At 39.2% G+C, this 18,696-nt stretch overlaps 1 protein-coding gene across 1 annotated transcript in view; it reads left to right on the forward strand.

Moving 5' to 3' along the window:
* The window catches only part of CMSS1 (cms1 ribosomal small subunit homolog), a 397,612-nt gene that overhangs the window by 361,083 nt on the left and 17,833 nt on the right, over positions 1–18,696 (forward strand). Inside the window, exons 3-4 of the mRNA XM_068982987.1 lie at positions 13,401–13,472; positions 16,134–16,263. Of these exons, the coding sequence (XP_068839088.1) occupies positions 13,401–13,472; positions 16,134–16,263 (202 nt within the window). The remainder of the gene's footprint in view (positions 1–13,400; positions 13,473–16,133; positions 16,264–18,696) is intronic.

Consider the following 18,696-nt stretch of genomic DNA (forward strand, 5'->3'; position numbering starts at 1 on the left):
TTTATTTGTTTTGATTTTTTAAACTTGCATAGTAGCTGCCTGGCCTTATGCTTTTAGCTGTAATGCACATTTAGACTTGAATATCACCGGGTGAGAGTATGTGTCCAGTTGGATGGTGTTTCCTCCTTTGCCATAGCTGGGCCTGCATTTCTCTTACTGAGTCTACATCTCCCATCTGTCCAGTTTTTCAAGCAGCAGATTTATAACTTTATAAAAGTTTTTTACCCTTACATCTACATCATCTCTAGCAACCATTTTACATCTGAATAATCATCCTTGGCCTCCTTAATAATGTGAGTATAAAGATTTGCCAAGAGTTCTTTTTTTTTTTTTTCCAAATACTGCTTCCAAAATAAATCATGAACTCCCCTACTTCTAGAGATTGCATCACCCTCTTTCCTCCTCAACATCAGTCATTTCAGAGCTAGCCCTTAGTGACTTTGTAATTATGGTTCCCAGAATGTAATCCCTTATGAGGGATTTCGTGACTTTTCATTGATGCATCCATGATGTCAGTAGTCTTTTAATGGTTCCATGACCCATCCTCTCCCCCTCAGAGACCACACTGAACTTCTTTTTTCTTGAACTAGCTTTTTGTTTATCTCCTTGGATCATAAAAGAATCTTCAGCAAGAGTACTTATCACTTTCCCCTCTTACTTATCTTTCTCACTGCAGCATATTTTTACTAGTTATTTTCACAGTGATCATTTCGTATCTCTCCTGCTCTTTAACTTCAGTATTATTCTTGATGAAGAAAAAAGAGGACTGTGTCCTGTCCACTCTCTGATTTACCTTCTTCCTTTCCATACGGTGTCTCAATGCTCTCTCTCTTTGTAATAATCTCTTGTTGCATAACAAATTACGTCCAAAGTTAGTAGCTTAAAACAGAGAAGGTTCCTTATCTCAGCTTCTGTTACCTATATCTCATCAGTCATCAGTCAGGTTATGAGCTGAGGGTTAGTGGCTCCACTGTGAAGAAGCCTCCTCAAAACTCATTCAGGTGGCTGTTGTCAGGCCTCACTTCCTCCATCAGAGGACAAACAGACTAAAAACCACGATCACAGCAAACTAACCAATCTAATCACATGGACCACAGCCTTGTCCAGCTCAATGAAACTATGAGCCCTGCCGTGTAGGGCCACCCAAGATGGATGGGTCATGGTGGAGAGTTCTGACAAAATGTGGTCCACAGGACCACTGGCAAACCACTTCAATATTCTTGCCTTGAGAAACTGATGAACAGTATCAAAAGGCAAAAAGATAAGACACTGAAAGATAAACTCCCCAGGTCAGTAGGTGCCCAGTATCATAGTGGAGATCAGGGAGAAATAACTCCAGAAAGAATGAGGAGAAGGAGCCAAAGCAAAAACAGCATCCAGGTGTGGATGTGACTGGTGATGGAAGCAAGGTCTGATGCTATAAAGAGCAATATTGCATAGGAACCTGGAATGTTAGTTCCCTGAATCAAGGCAAATTGGAAGTGGTCAAACAGGAGATGGCAAGAGTGAATGTTGACATTTTAGGAACTAAAATGGACTGGAATGGGTGAATTTAACTCAGATGACCATTATATCAACTACTGTGGGCAAGAATCCCTTAGAGGCAATGGAGTAGCCATCATAGTCAACAAAAAAGTCTGAAATGCAATACTTGGATGCAATCTCAAAAACGACAGAATCACAGTAATCCAAGTCTATTCCCCAACCAGTAATGCTGAAGAATCTGAAGTTGAGTGGTTCTATGAATACCTGCAAGACCTTTTAGAATTAATACCCAAAGAAGATGTCCTTTTCATTATAGGGGACTGGAATGCAAAAGTAGCAAGTCAGGAAACACCTGGAGTAACAGGCAAATTTAGCCTTGGGGTACAGAATGAAGCAAGGCAAAGGCTAATAGAGTTTCACCAAGAGAACACACTGGTCATAGCAAACACCGTCTTCCAACAACACAAGAGAAGACTCTACACATGGACATCACCAGATGGTCAATACCAAAATCAGATTGATTATATTCTTTGCACCCAAAGATGGAAAGCTCTAGACAATCAGCAAAAACAAGACCAGGAGCTGACTGGCTCAGATCATGAACTCCTCACTGCCATATTCAGACTTAAATCAAAGAAAGTAGGCAAAACCACTAGACCATTCAGGTATGACCTAAATCAGATCCCTAACGATTATACAGTGGAAGTGAGAAATAGAGGGACTAGACCTGATAGAGTGCCCGATGAACTATGGACAGAGGTTTCTGACATTGTACAGGAGACAAGAATCAAGACAATCCCCAAGAGAAAGAAATGCAAAAAAGCAAAATGGCTGTCTGAGGAGGCCTTACAAATAGCTGTGAAAAGAAGAAAATCAAAAAGCAAAGGAGAAAAGGAAAGATATATCCATTTGAATGCACAGTTCCACAGAATAGCAAAGAGAGATAATAAAGCCTCCCCAGTGATCAGTGCAAAGAAATAGAGGAAAACAATAGAATGGGAAAGACTAGAGAGCTCTTCAAGAAAATTAGAGATACCAAGGGAACATTTCATGCAAAGATGGGCCCAATTAAGGACAGAAATGGTATGGACCTAACAGTGAGTGAAGTCACTCAGTCACATATGACTCTTTGTGACCCCATGGACTGTAGCCTACAAGGCTCCTCTGTCCATGGAATTTTCCAGGCAAGAAACCCCACATTACTGGTATGGGTTGCCATTTCCTTCTCCAGGGATGGACCTAAAAGAAGCAGAAGATATTAAGAAGAGGTGGCAAGAATACACAGAACTGTACAAAAAAGATCTTCATGACCCAGATAACAACAATGGTATGATCAGTCACCTAGAGCCAGATATCCTGGAATGTGAGTCAAGTGGGCCTTAGGAAGCATCACTATGAACAAAGCTAGTGGAGGTGATAGAATTCCAGTTGAGCTATTTCTCATTCTACAAGATGATGCTGTGAAAGTGCTGCACTCAGTATGCCAGCAAATGTGGAAAACTCAGCAGTGGCCACAGGACTGGAAAAGGTCAGTTTTCATTCCAGTCCCAAAGAAAGGCAATGCCAAAGAATGCTCAAACTACCTCACAATTGCACTCGTCTCACACCCTAACAAAGTAATGCCCAAAATTCTCCAAGCCAGGCTTCAGCAATACATGAACTGTGAACTCCCTGATGTTCAAGCTGGTTTTAGAAAAGGCAGAGGAACCAGAGATCAAATTACCAACATCTGTTGGATCATGGACAAAGCAAGAAAGTTCCAGAAAAACACCTATTTCTGCTTTATTGACTATGCCAAAGCCTTTGACTGTGTGGATCACAATAAACTGGAAAATTCTGAAAGAGATGAGAATACCAGACCACCTGACCTGCCTCTTGAGAAACCTGTATGCAGGTCAGGATGCAACAGTTAGAACTGAACACGGAACAACAGACTGGTTACAAATTGGGAAAGAAGTACATCAAGGCTGTATATTGTGACCCTGCTTATTTAACTTATATGCAGAGTACATCATGAGAAACACTGGGCTAGATGAACCAAAGCTGGAATCAGGATTGCTGGGAGAAATATCAATAACCTCAGATATGCAGATGACACCACCCATATGGCAGAAAGTAAAGAAGAATTAAAGAGCCTCTTGATGAAAGTGAAAGAGGAGAGTGAAAAAGTTGGCTTAAAACTCAGCATTCAGAAAACTAAGATCATGGCATCCAGCTGCATCACTTCATGGCAAATAGGTGGGTAAACAGTGGAAACAGTGGCTGACTTTATTTTGGGGGCTCCAAAATCACTGCAGATGGTGACTGCAGCCATCAAATTAAAAGATGCTTGCTCCTTGGAAGGAAAGTTATGACCAACCTAGACAGCATATTAAAAAGCAGAGGCATTACTTTGCCAGCAAAGGTCCGTCTAGTCAAGGCTATGGTTTTTCCAGTGGTCATGTATGGAAGTGAGAGTTGGACTATAAAGAAAGCTGAGCACAAAGAATTGATGCTTTTAAACTGTGGAGCTGAAGATGACTCTTTAGGGTTCCTTGGACTACAAGGAGATCCAACCAGTCTATCCTAAAGGAGATCAGTCCTGAGTGTTCATTGGAAGGACTGATGTTGAAGCTGAAACTCCAATACTTTGGCCACCTGATGCAAAGAGCATTTCCCACCTGATGGGAAAGATTAAAGGTCGGAGAAGAAGGGGATGGCAGAGGATGAGATAGTTGGATGGCATCACCAACTCAATGGACATGAGTTTGGGTAAACTCCAGGAGTTGGTGATGGACAGGGAGGCCTGGTGTGCTGCAGTCCATGGTGTCACAAAGCGTTGGACTCGACTGAGGGACTGAACTGAACTGAACTTCCTCATCAAGTGAGCCTCTCCTTAGGGCTGCCTCACAACATTGCCCCTGGCTTCCTCCAGGCCACATGACCCATGAGGGAATGAGCAAGATCATTCAAGACTGAAACCAGAACTAATCTCAAGACTAACTCAGAACTGACATCACATCACTTCCTCCATATGCTATTAGAAGTAGCTCAGTAAATCTGATCCACATTTAAGAAGAGGGGATGAATACCAGGATATAATGTTCACTAGTCTGACACGACTGAACTACTTCATTTTCACTTTTCACTTTCATGCATTGGAGAAGGAAATGGCAACCCACTCCTGTGTTCTTGCCTGGAGAATCCCAGGGACAAGGGAACCTGGTGGGCTGCTGTCTATGGGGTCGCACAGAGTTGGACACGACTGAAGCAACTTAGCAGCAGCAGCAGCAGTATCCTGGGGTCTGGGTACAGTCTGTCCTCTGACCCCTAGTGATTTACATCCCTCCCATATGCAGAATGGTTCTTCCCTGTAGCCCAGCTCAGATGGTAAAGAATCCGCCTGCATTGCAGGAGAGCTAGGTTCAATCCCTGGGTCAGAAAGATCCCCTGGAGGAGGGCATGGCAACCCACTCCAGTAATCTTGCTTGGAGAATCCCATGGACAGAGGAGCCTGGCAGACTGCACTCCATACAGTCGGAAAGAGTCGGACACGACTGAGCGACTAACGCTACTACTACTACGTATGCAGAATATATTCACCCCTCCCCAAGGCTGCAAAAATCTGATGCCATTATAGCATGAGTTCAGTGCCCAGAATTTCATTGTATAGATCAAGTCCACATGCAGTTGAGGTTCCTTGGATTTAATCCCTTAAGTATAGCTCTTTGAGTACATTTCTTCTCAACCTGTGTAACTAAAGAGACAAGTTATGTAACCTCTATGTATCCAACACCAAGCAGTAAGACAAACACTGGATGACTTTATAGACATTTCTGTTCAAACCAGAGGAACGGAGTCATTGGTCCACAACATTCAGAAAGTGTTGTGAGTTTCTTGATTAAGTCTTAAGGCTCAAGGTCTTATGGTTCTTGGCTCTGCTCTTTAGGTTCTTGCTCTGTCCTTTGAGTCATCCTCTCTTTTAAAAAAAAAAAATGAAAGGTAACATGTATTTGCAACTAAGCAGCTCTTTCAGCTTGCTTCTTGACAATAGAAATCTGAGGGTTTATCTCTGATCTTCTCAGTTTCTGAATATATAACTACTTTAGGAATTTTGTGGGTTTCCTATGATTCTTCTGGGGATTTACTCTATTAGACAGAAGTCACACCCACAAATCTTTTCCAGATAAACCATCTTTTTTTTTTTCCCCCAAACTTTAACCTTTTTATTTTGTATCAAAGTGAAGTGAAATTTGCTCGGTCATGTCCAACTCTTTGTGACTCTTTGTGACTATACAGTCCATGGAATTCTCTAAGCCAGAATACTGGAGTGGGGAGCCTTTCCCTTCTCCAGGGGATCTTCCCAATCCAGGGATCAATCCCAGGTCTCCCACATTACAGGCAGATTCTTTATCAGCTGAGCCACAAGGGTATTGGGATATAGCCAGTTAACAATGTTTGTAGTTTCTGGTGAACAGCAAAGGGACCTAACCATACATATACATGTGTCCATTCCCCCTAAACCCAACTCCCACCCAGGCTGGCACATAACATTGAGTAGAGTTCCATGTGCTATGCAACGGAATATTACTCTGCCATTAAAATGAATGAAATAATGTCATTTGCAGCAACATGAATAGACCAAGAGAGTGTCATACTGAGTGAAATAAATCAGAGAAGGAGAAATATCGTATGGCCTCCCTTATATGTGGAATCTAAAAAGAAATGATACAAAATGAACTTACAGAACAGAAACAGATAAAGCCTTCTGTACCTTGGGCCTCACTGAGACAATTACTGGACAAGACCCCTTAAGCTTCCTAGACTTGGGTTTGAGAGAATTGCCAAGGCACACCTTTAATTTCTTTAAAGACTTTTGTTTGTTAATTTGGCTGCAACGTAGAGCTTGTGGGATCCTAGTTCCTTGCTTCTGCTGCTGCTAAGTCACTTCAGTCATGTTCAACTCTGTGCAACCCCATAGACAGCAGCCCACCAGGCTCCTCTGTCCCTGGGATTCTCCAGGCAAGAACACTGGAGTGGGTTACCATTTCCTTCTCCAGTGTATGAATGTGAAAAGTGAAAGTGAAGTCGCTCAGTCCTGTCCTACTCTTAGCAACCCCATGGACTGTAGCCTGCCAGGCTCCTGCATCCATGGGATTTTCCAGGCAAGAGTACTGGAGTGGGGTGCCATTGCCTTCTCCCCTAGTTCCTTGACCAGGTATCAAACCTGGACCCTCAGAAGTTAAAGTACAGAGTCCTAACCACTGAACTGCCAGGGAATTCCCTTTCAAGATTTCTTATGTGATTGTGTCTCTGTCCAAAAGTTTTGAACAGTGTGCTCAGATACTATCCATCTATCACCTTATTTTTGATACATTTCAAAGTAATTTGCAAAATCAGTACAATCTGCTCAGGTGCTTCACCATGCATATTATTTTTTAAAGTTCAATATTTACTTTAAAATAAATATGTATTTTAATATTTAATATAAATATTATTAAAATATTTATAAATAAATAAAAATGTTAAAGTTCTTTTTTTCCCTTTTAAAGTAAAGTTGACATACAAAAAAATACAGAAGTGTCGAATGTCTTCTTCAAAACTTCTTACCCCTGAGGCAACCATTGTTCTGATGTTTTCCCCCCAAAATTAGTTTTCCTTTTTCTAGAATTTCACGCAAATTAAATCATACAGGGTACACTCTTTGGCTCTAGATATCTTTTATTCAGCACAATATTATTTAGATTCATCTGTGTTGATGATAGTGGTCTTTCTTTGTTTTCTCTTTCTCTTTTGTTTTGCTGAGTGTATTAGTCTGTAGTGCTGTCATAAGAAAGTGCCTGGGTGGTGTAAACAACAGAATTGTATTTCTCACAGTTTTGGAAGGTGGAAGTTCATGGTCAAGGTATTGACAGGTGTGGTTCCTCCTGGTGCTTTTCTCTTTGGCTTGTAAATGGCTGCCTTTTCGCTGTGTCCTCATGTGGTCTTTCTCTGTGTATGTACATTCCTAGTGTCTTTTCCTCCTCCTGCAAAGACACAAGTCCTGCTGGATTATGATCTCATCTCTATGATCTCTTTATCTTTAATTGCCTCTTTAAAGGCCCTGTCTCCAAATATGGTCACATTAGGGATTAGGGCTTCAGCATATAAATTATGGGGGTCACAATTCAGTCCATAACACTAAATAATATTCAATTATATGAATGTGTCACAGTTTATTATCCATTATTCTATTAATGGATGCCTGTGACTATTTCTTGTTAGGGTCTATTATGAATAAATCTGTAATCAACTTTCATATACAAGCCTTTATGTTAACATAAATCTTTATTTCCCTTGAGTAAACACACAGGAATAGAACTGCTGGATCATATTTAGTTTTGTACAAACTGCTAGAGTTTTTTTCAAAACTGAGTGTTCCATTTTTCCACTTACACTGTCAGTATATTAGTTTTACTTGCCTTATTCTCTTATCAACTTTTGGAGTTATCAGTCTTTTTATTTAAACACTTTGGTGAGTGTATATTGAATGACTATTGACCAAACCAAATAAGCAGTTCTAAGTTGCTTGTTTTTTAAATATTTACTCATTTATTTTATTTATTTTTGGGTGTGCTGGGTCTTCATTACTGCACATAGGCTTTCTCTAGCCAAAGTGTGTGGGCTTCTCATCGAAGTGGCTTCTGCTGTTATGGGGCACAGTCTCTAGAGCTGAGGGCTCACTCTTGACACACAGGCTTAGTTGCCCCACAACATGTGGAATCTTCCCAGACCAAGGATTGAACCCATGTTCCCCACATTGGCAGGCAGATTCCTAATCACTGGACCATGAAGGAGGTCCCTACGTTGTCTTAATTTTTACAGTGAACATGCTTGTTTTTGTAAAATTTGTTATAAATTTTATCTTTTTACCAAAGCAATAATCAGAGACTATTAAAGGTTTTTTCACCGCTTCCCTGGTGGCTCAGAGGTTAAAACGTCTGCCTAGAATGCAGGAGACCCAGGTTCAATCCCTGGATTGGGAAGATCCCCTGGAGAAGGAAATGGCAACCCACTCAAGTACTCTTGCCTGGAGAATCCCATGGAGTGAGGAGCCTGGTAGGCTACAGTCTATGGGGTTGCAAAGTGTTGGACACGACTGAGTGACTTCAAGACAACGATGATGACAGTTAAAGGTTTTTAGTGGAAAAACAGCAATCTTCTTCCCTTCTCTTATCTAAGTCTTTCCTCAGTGGCAGCCAGTCTCAGTCTTTAGCTGTTTTTCTTATTTGCTACCTTATATTTTATATTGCAGTTGCTTGACTTCCCAATTTTTGACATTATCTCCTGAGGTGGCATACAAAGACATGATCCTGTCATCTGTGCCCTAGTCCCTCTCCAGCTGCTACCTCCTCTGCCAACACAATATTACATTTTGGTTACAACAGTTGTCACTCTTTCATTATTATGACCATGGAAACACTGCTTAATGCCGAGAAAAAGAGAAGCTATAATCATCTCTACTTTCTTATACAACTGTTTATTTTCATGGCATTAATAATTACCTCATTTCTTCATTTGCCTGACTTGCTATGTTCCTGTTGTTAATTGCTCCCATATGTTACAACATCTCTTCCACATGCCCATAAATAATATTTTCCATATGCTCAAGTAGAACAGTTATTGTTCTTTCCTATGCATCTCCACACTCTTTTTTCCACTTGGAATTGGTTATTTTCTAGACTTGCAGAGCAACTGAGATTTCTCTTTGCTATTCCCTCAGTTGTCTTCTGGATTGGTTTCTCTATTTTCTGAATCCTATGTCATCCTCTTTCTTAATTTAGCCCTTTATTGTGATGGAATAGAGCCTTTCGTATCTGCAAGTAGGAAGTAAATTTTTTGAGACCCTAAATATCTGAGAATGTTTACTGAAATCTAAACGTTTTCCTTTTAACTTGACTGATAGTTTTTCTGGGTATAAAAAAATCTATAATTTGCGAATAAAATTTCCCCATAATTTTGAAAGCTTTGTCTCGCTGAGTTCTGGCTTTCATTACTGTTGTTGCAAGGTCTGACACTATTATTTTCTTTGACCTTTTTATTATTTATGTTACTGTTTTTCTTTTGAAGTTCTTAGAGTCTTTTGTTTGTCCATGATGTTGTGAAATTTCATAGTAATTTTCCTTAGTGTGGGTATTTTTCTTATCCATTGTACTGTATACTTAATGGACTTTGAGTTTGCAGTTTCATGTTCTAGAAAGTTTCTTTTAGTTCAGAAAGTTTTTCTTATTTTTTTATCACTTCTTTCCCACTGTTTTATATGATTCTTACTTTCTATAATACCTTTTATTGTCATGTTGACTCTCTTAAGCTGATTCTCTAATTTTGTTACTACTTTTTTCTTATTATTTTTCGTCTTTCTGGAAGATTTTTCTACTTTTCTTCAAGCTTTCCTCCTGTATTTTTATTCCAACTTTCTTATTTGTTTTAATGTTTAATTTTTTTCGGATTTTTTCCCCTTGTGTATAGCATCCTGTTTTTGTTTCATAGCTGGAAATTCTTTCCTCATCTCTCTGTGAATACTAATTGTAATTGTTTTGAATAATTTGTAATCATTTTGTTTGTAATTGTACTTCTAAGAATAGTATTCTAATTGTAATTTGTTTCCTTGGGGTTCTTTTTTCCTTTTGTTTATTTGCTCTCATGTTAGAGACTTTCCTTAGATGTCTGATTAGCTTTCTAGTCATATTGAAGAGAGATATGCTAAAAAGTTGATGGAAAACTTTTGTGCATCAATGGGACTTGTCAGTTAGTAGACCTTTTGGTAGGGTGATATGATAAGAAATCAGGACTTTTACTATGGAACCCCCCAAGTCACTCTCTTGTAGCATTTGTCTTAGGTTATTTTATTTTTCCAGAGAAGAATTCAGTAGTCTCCTGCCTGTACTGTATAACCTGGCTTGAGACATCCTGAAAGAGGAACAAGAAAAGGAGATGAGTCTCAGTCTCTGCCCTGTCTCCCCTGTGCTAGACTTCTTGGTCTTATTCTCTCCAGAGCATAAATCTCCAGTCTTCTGTCAGGAAGAGCAAGATGAGAGGAAGCAGTAATAGGATAATTGCTTGGCTGCCTGGACAGAAGATAAAGCCAGATGGGAGTAGGAAGGAGGCAAATCATTTTAAATGTAAACTTTCATCCAGTCTCTTTTTATTTCAAGCCCTTTCCCCTCAGTAGTACCCTGTACCACCGACTACTCAACCTTTTCAGGGCCCAGTAGGTGAAACAGACACACTTATTGCTAGCTGCCAGCTCTCTAGAAACCCAGGGCCTAGCTGTCTCTCTCCTTCTGCTAGATCCAGTTTCAGCCACTTTCCATTTTTCAAAAAATTGTTGAAATCTCTCCACTACTGTTGTCCTCTCTTCTGGTTTCTTGGTCTTTATAGATTTATATCTTTTCAGTTTCCTTTATTTTCATTTAGTAGTGTTTTGAAAATGATTTGCCATGGTTAAAACCAGAAGCCTCATTCTTAAAGAATATAATTTTTGACACTTTAAGTAATTGAAAACATACCCCCAATTAATTGCTTTTCTAAATGCTTTATAAGTTTTTCTGTTAAATGTTTTGGGGCAAATGTGATTCTTCTAAATCTTTAACTTCATGCTCCAGGTACATATTTTAAAAATCACTGCATAAAGAAATGACATTACTTTATTACCTGCCAAAGACAGATACTGTTGAAATTGATTGTATAAATGGTTAGCTGGCTGGCTGTGGTGCTTCCTCATCTTCTTACCTCATCTCTGAGGATAAACTTCAGCATTTGTAACGCAGTTAGCAAAGTTTAAGAAGTTTCAATACTGTGGGATTTGTATTTCTTCATAAAGTCATCTTACTTCTATGGAAATTGACCCCATAAACTTGCATCTTCCTTAGCATCCTACTGCAGCCAGCTAAAGTGACTGCTCCCAGAAAATAAATATCATACTATATTTCCTTTAAGATGATGTAAGAATTTGAACCTAATATACAGAATCTTGACAAAAGCAATTGTCAAGCCTGTTTTTTTTTTTCCCTTTGCATGATTCAGAATTGTTGATTTTTTTTTTCCTTCTGAAATTGGAGAATCCATGTCCTTATAACTGAACTCATTTCCACATTTAATTTCTGTTGTGTTTAATTAGCTTTGTAAACCTAACATGAATACAGCTCCACACGTTGAACATACACTCAGAGAGCACCTCCATTTGCTAAATAGGGAAATGAAATAGATTCTACATTTGCTTCCCCAAAACCTTGCTACTGGTGACAAGATACTGCAGTATGCCTTGAGGCACCTAGGGATCTACTAACTGTATGCAGGCTTTGCCATAGGAGCATAAGCCGATGTTGACCTGATCTGTAACTGGACTCTTAGGACCGTCTGGCAGCTTCTGTGACATATTAGCGGCCATGGCCCCGGTTCTAATTGGCATCAAATTAGAGTGTATCTGCATCTACAAGACAGTTTAACTTTCTGAATAAGAGAGATCATAATATCTTTCTTTCTTTAGCTATGATACGTTTGTACTTTGCAGGGTTTTTGTTTTAACTAAGAACCAGCTGAGATTTCAAGATTCCCATTTGAATCTACTTCTCTACCACTGAAATAGAGTCTAGAAACTGCTGGTCCTGGATGCATGTCTTGAAGAAATTATGTAGCATTATATTTCTCTGGCTTCAGGCCATAGGCATTCTTAATCTTCAGACTGTCTGCAAACTTTAATAGAAAGCTTCATCTGTAATCATTTTAAACAGAGCCAGTGGAGACAAGATTGCTTTAGTTAGTAGTTTACCAGCTAAAACTGAGTACTCTCTAGTTGGAATGGAAACTCAATGAAGAAAAACCTTGGAATAAGTTTTCACTTACATTTTATATCTTACTTGGCAACTGGTTTGAAAATGTTGCATAAAAGATCCAACACAGGAAACATTTCATACAACTGCTTATGATTAATAAATATGGAATTTGAAGCATTCCATTTTATAAATCAAAGTCTTAGCCCAAATTTCCTGTTTTTCTACACTTTAAAAAAAAACCCTTAGGGTAAAAATAGCACTAAACTGTATAGGGTACTCCAGGGGTCAAGGCAACAGGCAAAATCAATTACTCAGGATGCCATGGTGCTGAGACTTTTGTCAGACCATTAGCAAAAATGTTCATTTTATAGTCACTATAGATAAGGCATTTGGTGCAGCTGGTTTTATAAAAATGTAAGTAAATATATCCTACTTCAGATTTTCTATGCCTATTGAGAAGAGGAAAGAAATGGATAACAAAATGGTAAGTCAGTGACTTGGAAATACAGTCTCACACATTGCTAGTTCGTAGACCACACCAGTCATGCTAGTCAAAGACTTTTATTTTTACTACATCTTAATTTTAACCATATCTCTTTCTGCCTATATTTTACAAACCTGGCCACTGTCTTCCACTTTGAATACCCTGCACCACCACCTCAAAACATATATTCACTCACTCACACATTTTGACCTTTGTCTTAGATCATCTGCACTTTCTCACTTTTACAAATTCTCTCAGCCAGCCCCTGCATAATAGCCTACAGTAGATGTTGCAATTTCTTTGTCCGTATTACCAAGATATTCTGAAGAATACATGCATGACAATAGGTACTTTGGGATTCATACCATTAGTTGACACCTCATCATGCTAAGTGAAGTGAAAGTCGCTTAGTCGTGTCTGACTCTTTGCGACTCCATGTACTGTATAGTCCACGGAATTCTCCAGAAATCCAGGCCAGATACTGGAGTGGATAACTGTTCCCTTCTCCGGGGGATCTTCCTCACCCAGGGATCAAATGCAGGGCTACCGCACTGCAGGCAGATTCTTTATCAGCTGAGCCACCAGGGAATGGCTCATCATGCTAAGATGAAAGTTTTCTCATTTATGTTTCTTTATAGCCTAAAGAATGTTTCTTGATACAACCAAAGGAAACAAATGAAGATGCCACCAAGACCAGGAAGAGGAAAAAGGTAATATTAGTTATTTTTTACAGTGGTGTGGCCCTGCATGGTTTTCATCACATTGTTTTTTGTTGTTGTTGTTGTTTCTTTTTTTTTTTCATCACATTGTTATATCATGTACTTTGATGAATCAGTTATTGTAATCCCCACTTTAGAGATGCAAAAGTTGTAAAACTCATTGAGCTTTGGTGACTCTCTTAAGGTCACTAGTAATAAGTGTTTTTGCTGGAGCTAAAAATAAATTCTTCGAATTCCTTTTTCAGTCTTGTGGATTACCAGGCATCTTTGTTACTCTGTGTTTTCACTGTGGTTAGAAGTCAGACATGGCTTTCTAATTCTAGAAGGGGCCCAGAGCTGTCCTGCCCTCTGGCCCCTCTGGATTTATCCAAGAAAAGAAATTTACCAACCTTCTTAACCATTTCATTTTTAAAAAATCTTATATCTTAGAGTATTAATAAGAGAAGATTAAGCAGATGAAAGTAGTGTAAGTATAAGGCATTTCTGACTCTAAGTTTGAACCATAATTTAAAGCAAAAGACTACCCTTGCATTTTCAGACTTGCCTGTGAACATATGGGAAACTCTGTTCCTCCTATACAGACTTTCTTATGCCTCAGCCTTGAAGAAAGTGTGGTTAGCTTTGACCTTCTACCACTGTTATGAAAACAGCAGTGTAATTCTCTCCCTGCCAAGAAGGGTCTACTGCTGTAGTCAGCAGAGGAAATATGATTGGGATTAGAGGGAAGAAGATGGATGCAAACCAATCACTTAACAGCAAGCTTTTAGAAAACTGAGAGTGTGTGTGCCTATGTTTTCCTTGCCTGCATATGGCCAAATAGGAAGATGGGAGATGCCAAATTGGCTGAGGTTTGGCAAGTCCTTAAAGAAATGACTTTAACTTCTCTTTGATAGTTTGTACACTAATAGCCTCAAGAGTGTTACATTCCTGGGGCTCAAGGTCAGAACTCTAGCTAGATAGTTTAGCCTTGGCTGAGGTCATGCTGAAATCTGCCCACTGATGACATATTTTTTTTTTTTTGTAAAGTTGATTCATTTGACAGAGCTTTGTTCTTGGCAATGGTATGAAAAGGAACATAGTATGGACGGAGGGGGAAAAAGGTGGTGTAGGAAGCAAGGAAGGGCCTTTCTGAATTTTTGGTGAAATATTAGAAAGATAGAAGAAGGGAAATTCATGATGAAAGTTAAATGAACAATTTATGTTCCTAGTACATTGCAGGCATTTAGAATATGCTACACAAATAAATCCAAATCAAAATAGATGTTGTAGAGCGTTTCCTGTTCTGCTTTTTATGGGGCCAATTCGAGATGTCTCTCCCAAGACTTGAGCATTGAGGGTCTTAAGTGCCCTTCTTCAGTGTGCTCCTTTGCTGGGATTACTCCTGCAGCTCTTGAATCCCAGAAATCCAAACTGAAACTCAATGCCTTAAGATCCAGGTTACACAAGAAATTCTCAAATTCTACTTTCCCAGGAATACACATTGTCTGAAGCTTAGAAAGGGGTTTCCATAAGCAACAAGGTTTACTGACTTTTAGGACTTCCTTGGTGAAAGTCATAGTTGCACAGTCGTGTCCAACTATTTGCGACCCAATGCACTATAGCCCACCAGGCTCCTCTGCATGGAATTCTCCAGGCAAGAATACTGAAGTGGGCAGCCATTTCCTTCTCCAGAGGATCTTCTCAACCCAGGGATCAAACCCAGGTCTCCCATATTGCAGGCAGATTCTTTACCATCTGAGCCATCAGGGAAGCCCAAGGTGGCTCAGCGATTAAAGAATCCACCTGCCAGTACAGGAGACATGGGTTCAATCCCCGATCCAGGAAGATCTCACTTGTCGCAAAGCAACTAAGCCCGTGTGCCACAACTGTTGAGTCTGTGCTCCAGAGCCCAGGAGGTGCAACTACTCAGCTTACGTGCGGCAACTACTGAAGCCTGAGCACCCTAGCCCACACTCCATAAAAAGAGAAGTCACCACAGTGAGAAGCCAGCACACCGCAACTAAAAAGTAGCCCCTGCTTGCCATAACTAGAGAAAAGCCTGTGTGGCAATGAAAACCCAGCATGGCCAAAATAAATAAATAAATAGTAAAATAAATAAAAACTCTAAAAATGAAAAAAAAAAACACAAGGATCATTTACAGAAACTGACCACATGCCTGGGCATAATGCAAATGTCAGTAACAGTTTTTAAAGAAATTGTATCACACTGACTGCAAGCTCTGTATATAACACAAGTAAGTGAAAGAATCAAAAAATAAAATAAACACTTACTGACTTTTAACAGAAAATGCCTGGAGAATCCCAGAGATGGGGCAGCCTGGTGGGCTGCCGTCTATGGGGTCTCACAGAGTTGGACATGACTGAAGCAACTTAGCAGCAGCAGCAGCAGCACGTATTATAGACTCCTGCAAAATTTGTAGTTCTCCTAGAAATCACAGACCAAGGAGTCTCTTAGATCATCCACTTTTCAAAGCAGTAGTTATGTCTAAAAAGTATCTTTCAAGTTTTCTCAAGTGTATTTATTAGAACTCCCATTCATGCTTGGCCATCACCAGAACCTATTTACAGTTTAAATGCCAGAGGAATCAACCTATCCTCAGCCAAATGCCACTCTAAAAATCTGTCTTCCTATTTTTACTTCTTTCTCATCAGAAGAAAATTACTGATATTCTTGCAAAATCAGAGCCAAAACCAGGGACACCTGAAGACCTACAGAAGCTGATGAAGGACTATTACAGCAGCAGTCGCTCAGTGATTGAATTAGAAGAACTAACCCTACCAGGTACAACCAGGCTTCCTGTTCTTCCCTCTAATGACTGTGTTTTCCATGTGCTAGTACTCCTTTCCTGAACCTTATCATTTTAACTGTTGGATGATTTCTTCATTAAGATGCTAAATGGTATTTGTTCAATCTAATAGATTGGTAAATTTTTTTAACTGCAAAGGTAGTGGGTGTGTTTTGGGGGCAGATTTTTCAATGAATAAGAATCTTTAATGAAGATAGAAGTTAAATAAAAATAAAGCACACATTTAAAAGTATAGGTGATTAATTTACTCATCCTTTATAGACAAGATCTTTAGCTTTAATAACATTTTAGTTCTGTTGTTGCCCTCATCGTGGATGTCTAGTCATTGTTCTGCTTTTAGGGTAGTATTTTAGCTTCCAACCAAGACTTTCTCAAGTAAACCATCTAAAGATATGAACAAAATTCTACATTTTTTAGCAAGGCTGACACCTCACCACGTATGATTCTTAAGTATACTATTAAATGAGATCTTCTGCCTTAGAATATTTATAATTAAGTTAAAAATATTGGAAAATTCTTTTAAAAACCAATTTTAATGAATTTCAAAATAATGACATAATCTATTACTCTTTTGTTCTGAGACTGAAGAAAATAGATGTCATAAAATCAAACAAAAAAATATCGGGCACCACGGCTTCAGATGAGCTCTCTGTAGACTACTAGGAATATCTAAGACCGCTTTTGGGAAAAGTCAAAGGTGGCTTGATTTCCTTTTTCCATTACAACTTTATACTTTCTAGAGACTTGAGAAGCTGAAAAACAGCCCGTTCCCTGAATTTTATAATTCTTTTATAAAATGATGTGTGCATGGTTTTTTTTTTAATGCACACTGGATTGGAGACACCAGTTCCCCTGTCTGTTCCTTTTCCGAAAGAAATGCCCTGTAGAGAATTGAAGGAACTCATTTCTACATGAGTGAGTCCTGAAGTTTCCTACTTACTGAGCTCAGAAACCCCAATAACGATTAGAGATGACTCTTCTAAGCACAGCAGCTCCTCAGGAGGAGAGCTCCTCCTGACTCCTCTATCTCAGGAACCAGGTGCTGTAACAAAGCCTCTTCAAGGTTTAACTGAAGTTTGATTTCATTGTGACTCAGCAGTCAATTTTCCCTTCCAGTTCTTTGTTAGAACTGCAGAGAGTCAAAAGTCAGAAGAACTCTTTAAGGAGTCACTTGAGTTCCATAGTGAGTTTATATTTTATCATCATTAGAGTTCAATAATATAGTTAGGTAAGAATATGTGGTCATGATTGACTTAGGGGAAAATATTTAAAATATGTTAAAAGAAGACGGTTGTAGCCAAAAGGAACAGGTTTTCATTTTTAGTTAAGAAATTAGGCCATTCTGAGTCACAGTGTTTGAAAACATCATAAGGTTTTAGAGAAAAGGCCCATCACTACACCGTCAGGGCCGAGACAGAGAGGAGGTCTGTTATTTGAAGGAGGGACATGCCATCAGTTATCAGAACAGTCTCAGAAAGGGGCATATATTACTTGTATGGATATAAGTAATAAAATACTGTTCCTATTTAGTTTACCCAGTGTCTGACTTGGTTGTGGTTTGCATGTTGTTTGTGTCTGTAGGGAAGGAACATGTCTTTTCAATTAATACTGTGCACTGTACATTGTTAATGTCATATACATGGGAACTTAATTAGAGTTTTGAAGCAAGAATCACTTAGAGCTAACTTAGCTGTCCTCCTGAGAGCTGCACTGTAGTTCAGATCAGTGCTAAATGCCTGTAAGCAACTGAATCACCCAGAAACTTAAAAAGCAAATTCCCAGGCCCAGCCCCAAGGAATTCTGACTTACTGTGCCAAGGGGACTCCATTCCAGGAATCTGTATCTATTGTAATGCTCTGCAGGCGAGTCTGATCATATCCAGACTTGGGAGATTCTAATTTTAAAGATCATCAGAGGCTCTACAACAGGATATAGAGGGCAACATCTTTGAAGTTACTCACATACTGTGAATTTGTATGCACTGGGTCACAACATAAGTCTCATTTAATTCAGTAATAGTTTACTCCCTAAAACTCTGATGTGTTTATAGACAGACTTCTTCTGGCATAAAGAATTTGGAAGATAGACATGCTTTTTTATACATCTTAGGTACAGAGTTAATAATACTACTTGGTTGCTAGACCATGCTCATCATTGGTTGATCAAGGCCCCTGTGTTTTATTGCGGTTTGTTTCATTGCCTTTCATTGTGGTGCTGTGCTCTGTTGTGTTAATGTCGCATTTTGATGTGTTATTCCTGCTCTTCCCCACCCACACTCCGATTTCCTTTCTCCATAGGCATCGACGCTAATGAGTCACTGTTCATTTTTTAAAATGCGTATGTCACATTGTTGCACGCGGAAGCTTTTTACAGCTTATTTAAATGAAGTTGTGCTGCACCCCTCCTTC

This window comes from Capricornis sumatraensis, chromosome 1, assembly GCF_032405125.1.
Source record: "Capricornis sumatraensis isolate serow.1 chromosome 1, serow.2, whole genome shotgun sequence".
NCBI lineage: Eukaryota > Metazoa > Chordata > Mammalia > Artiodactyla > Bovidae > Capricornis > Capricornis sumatraensis.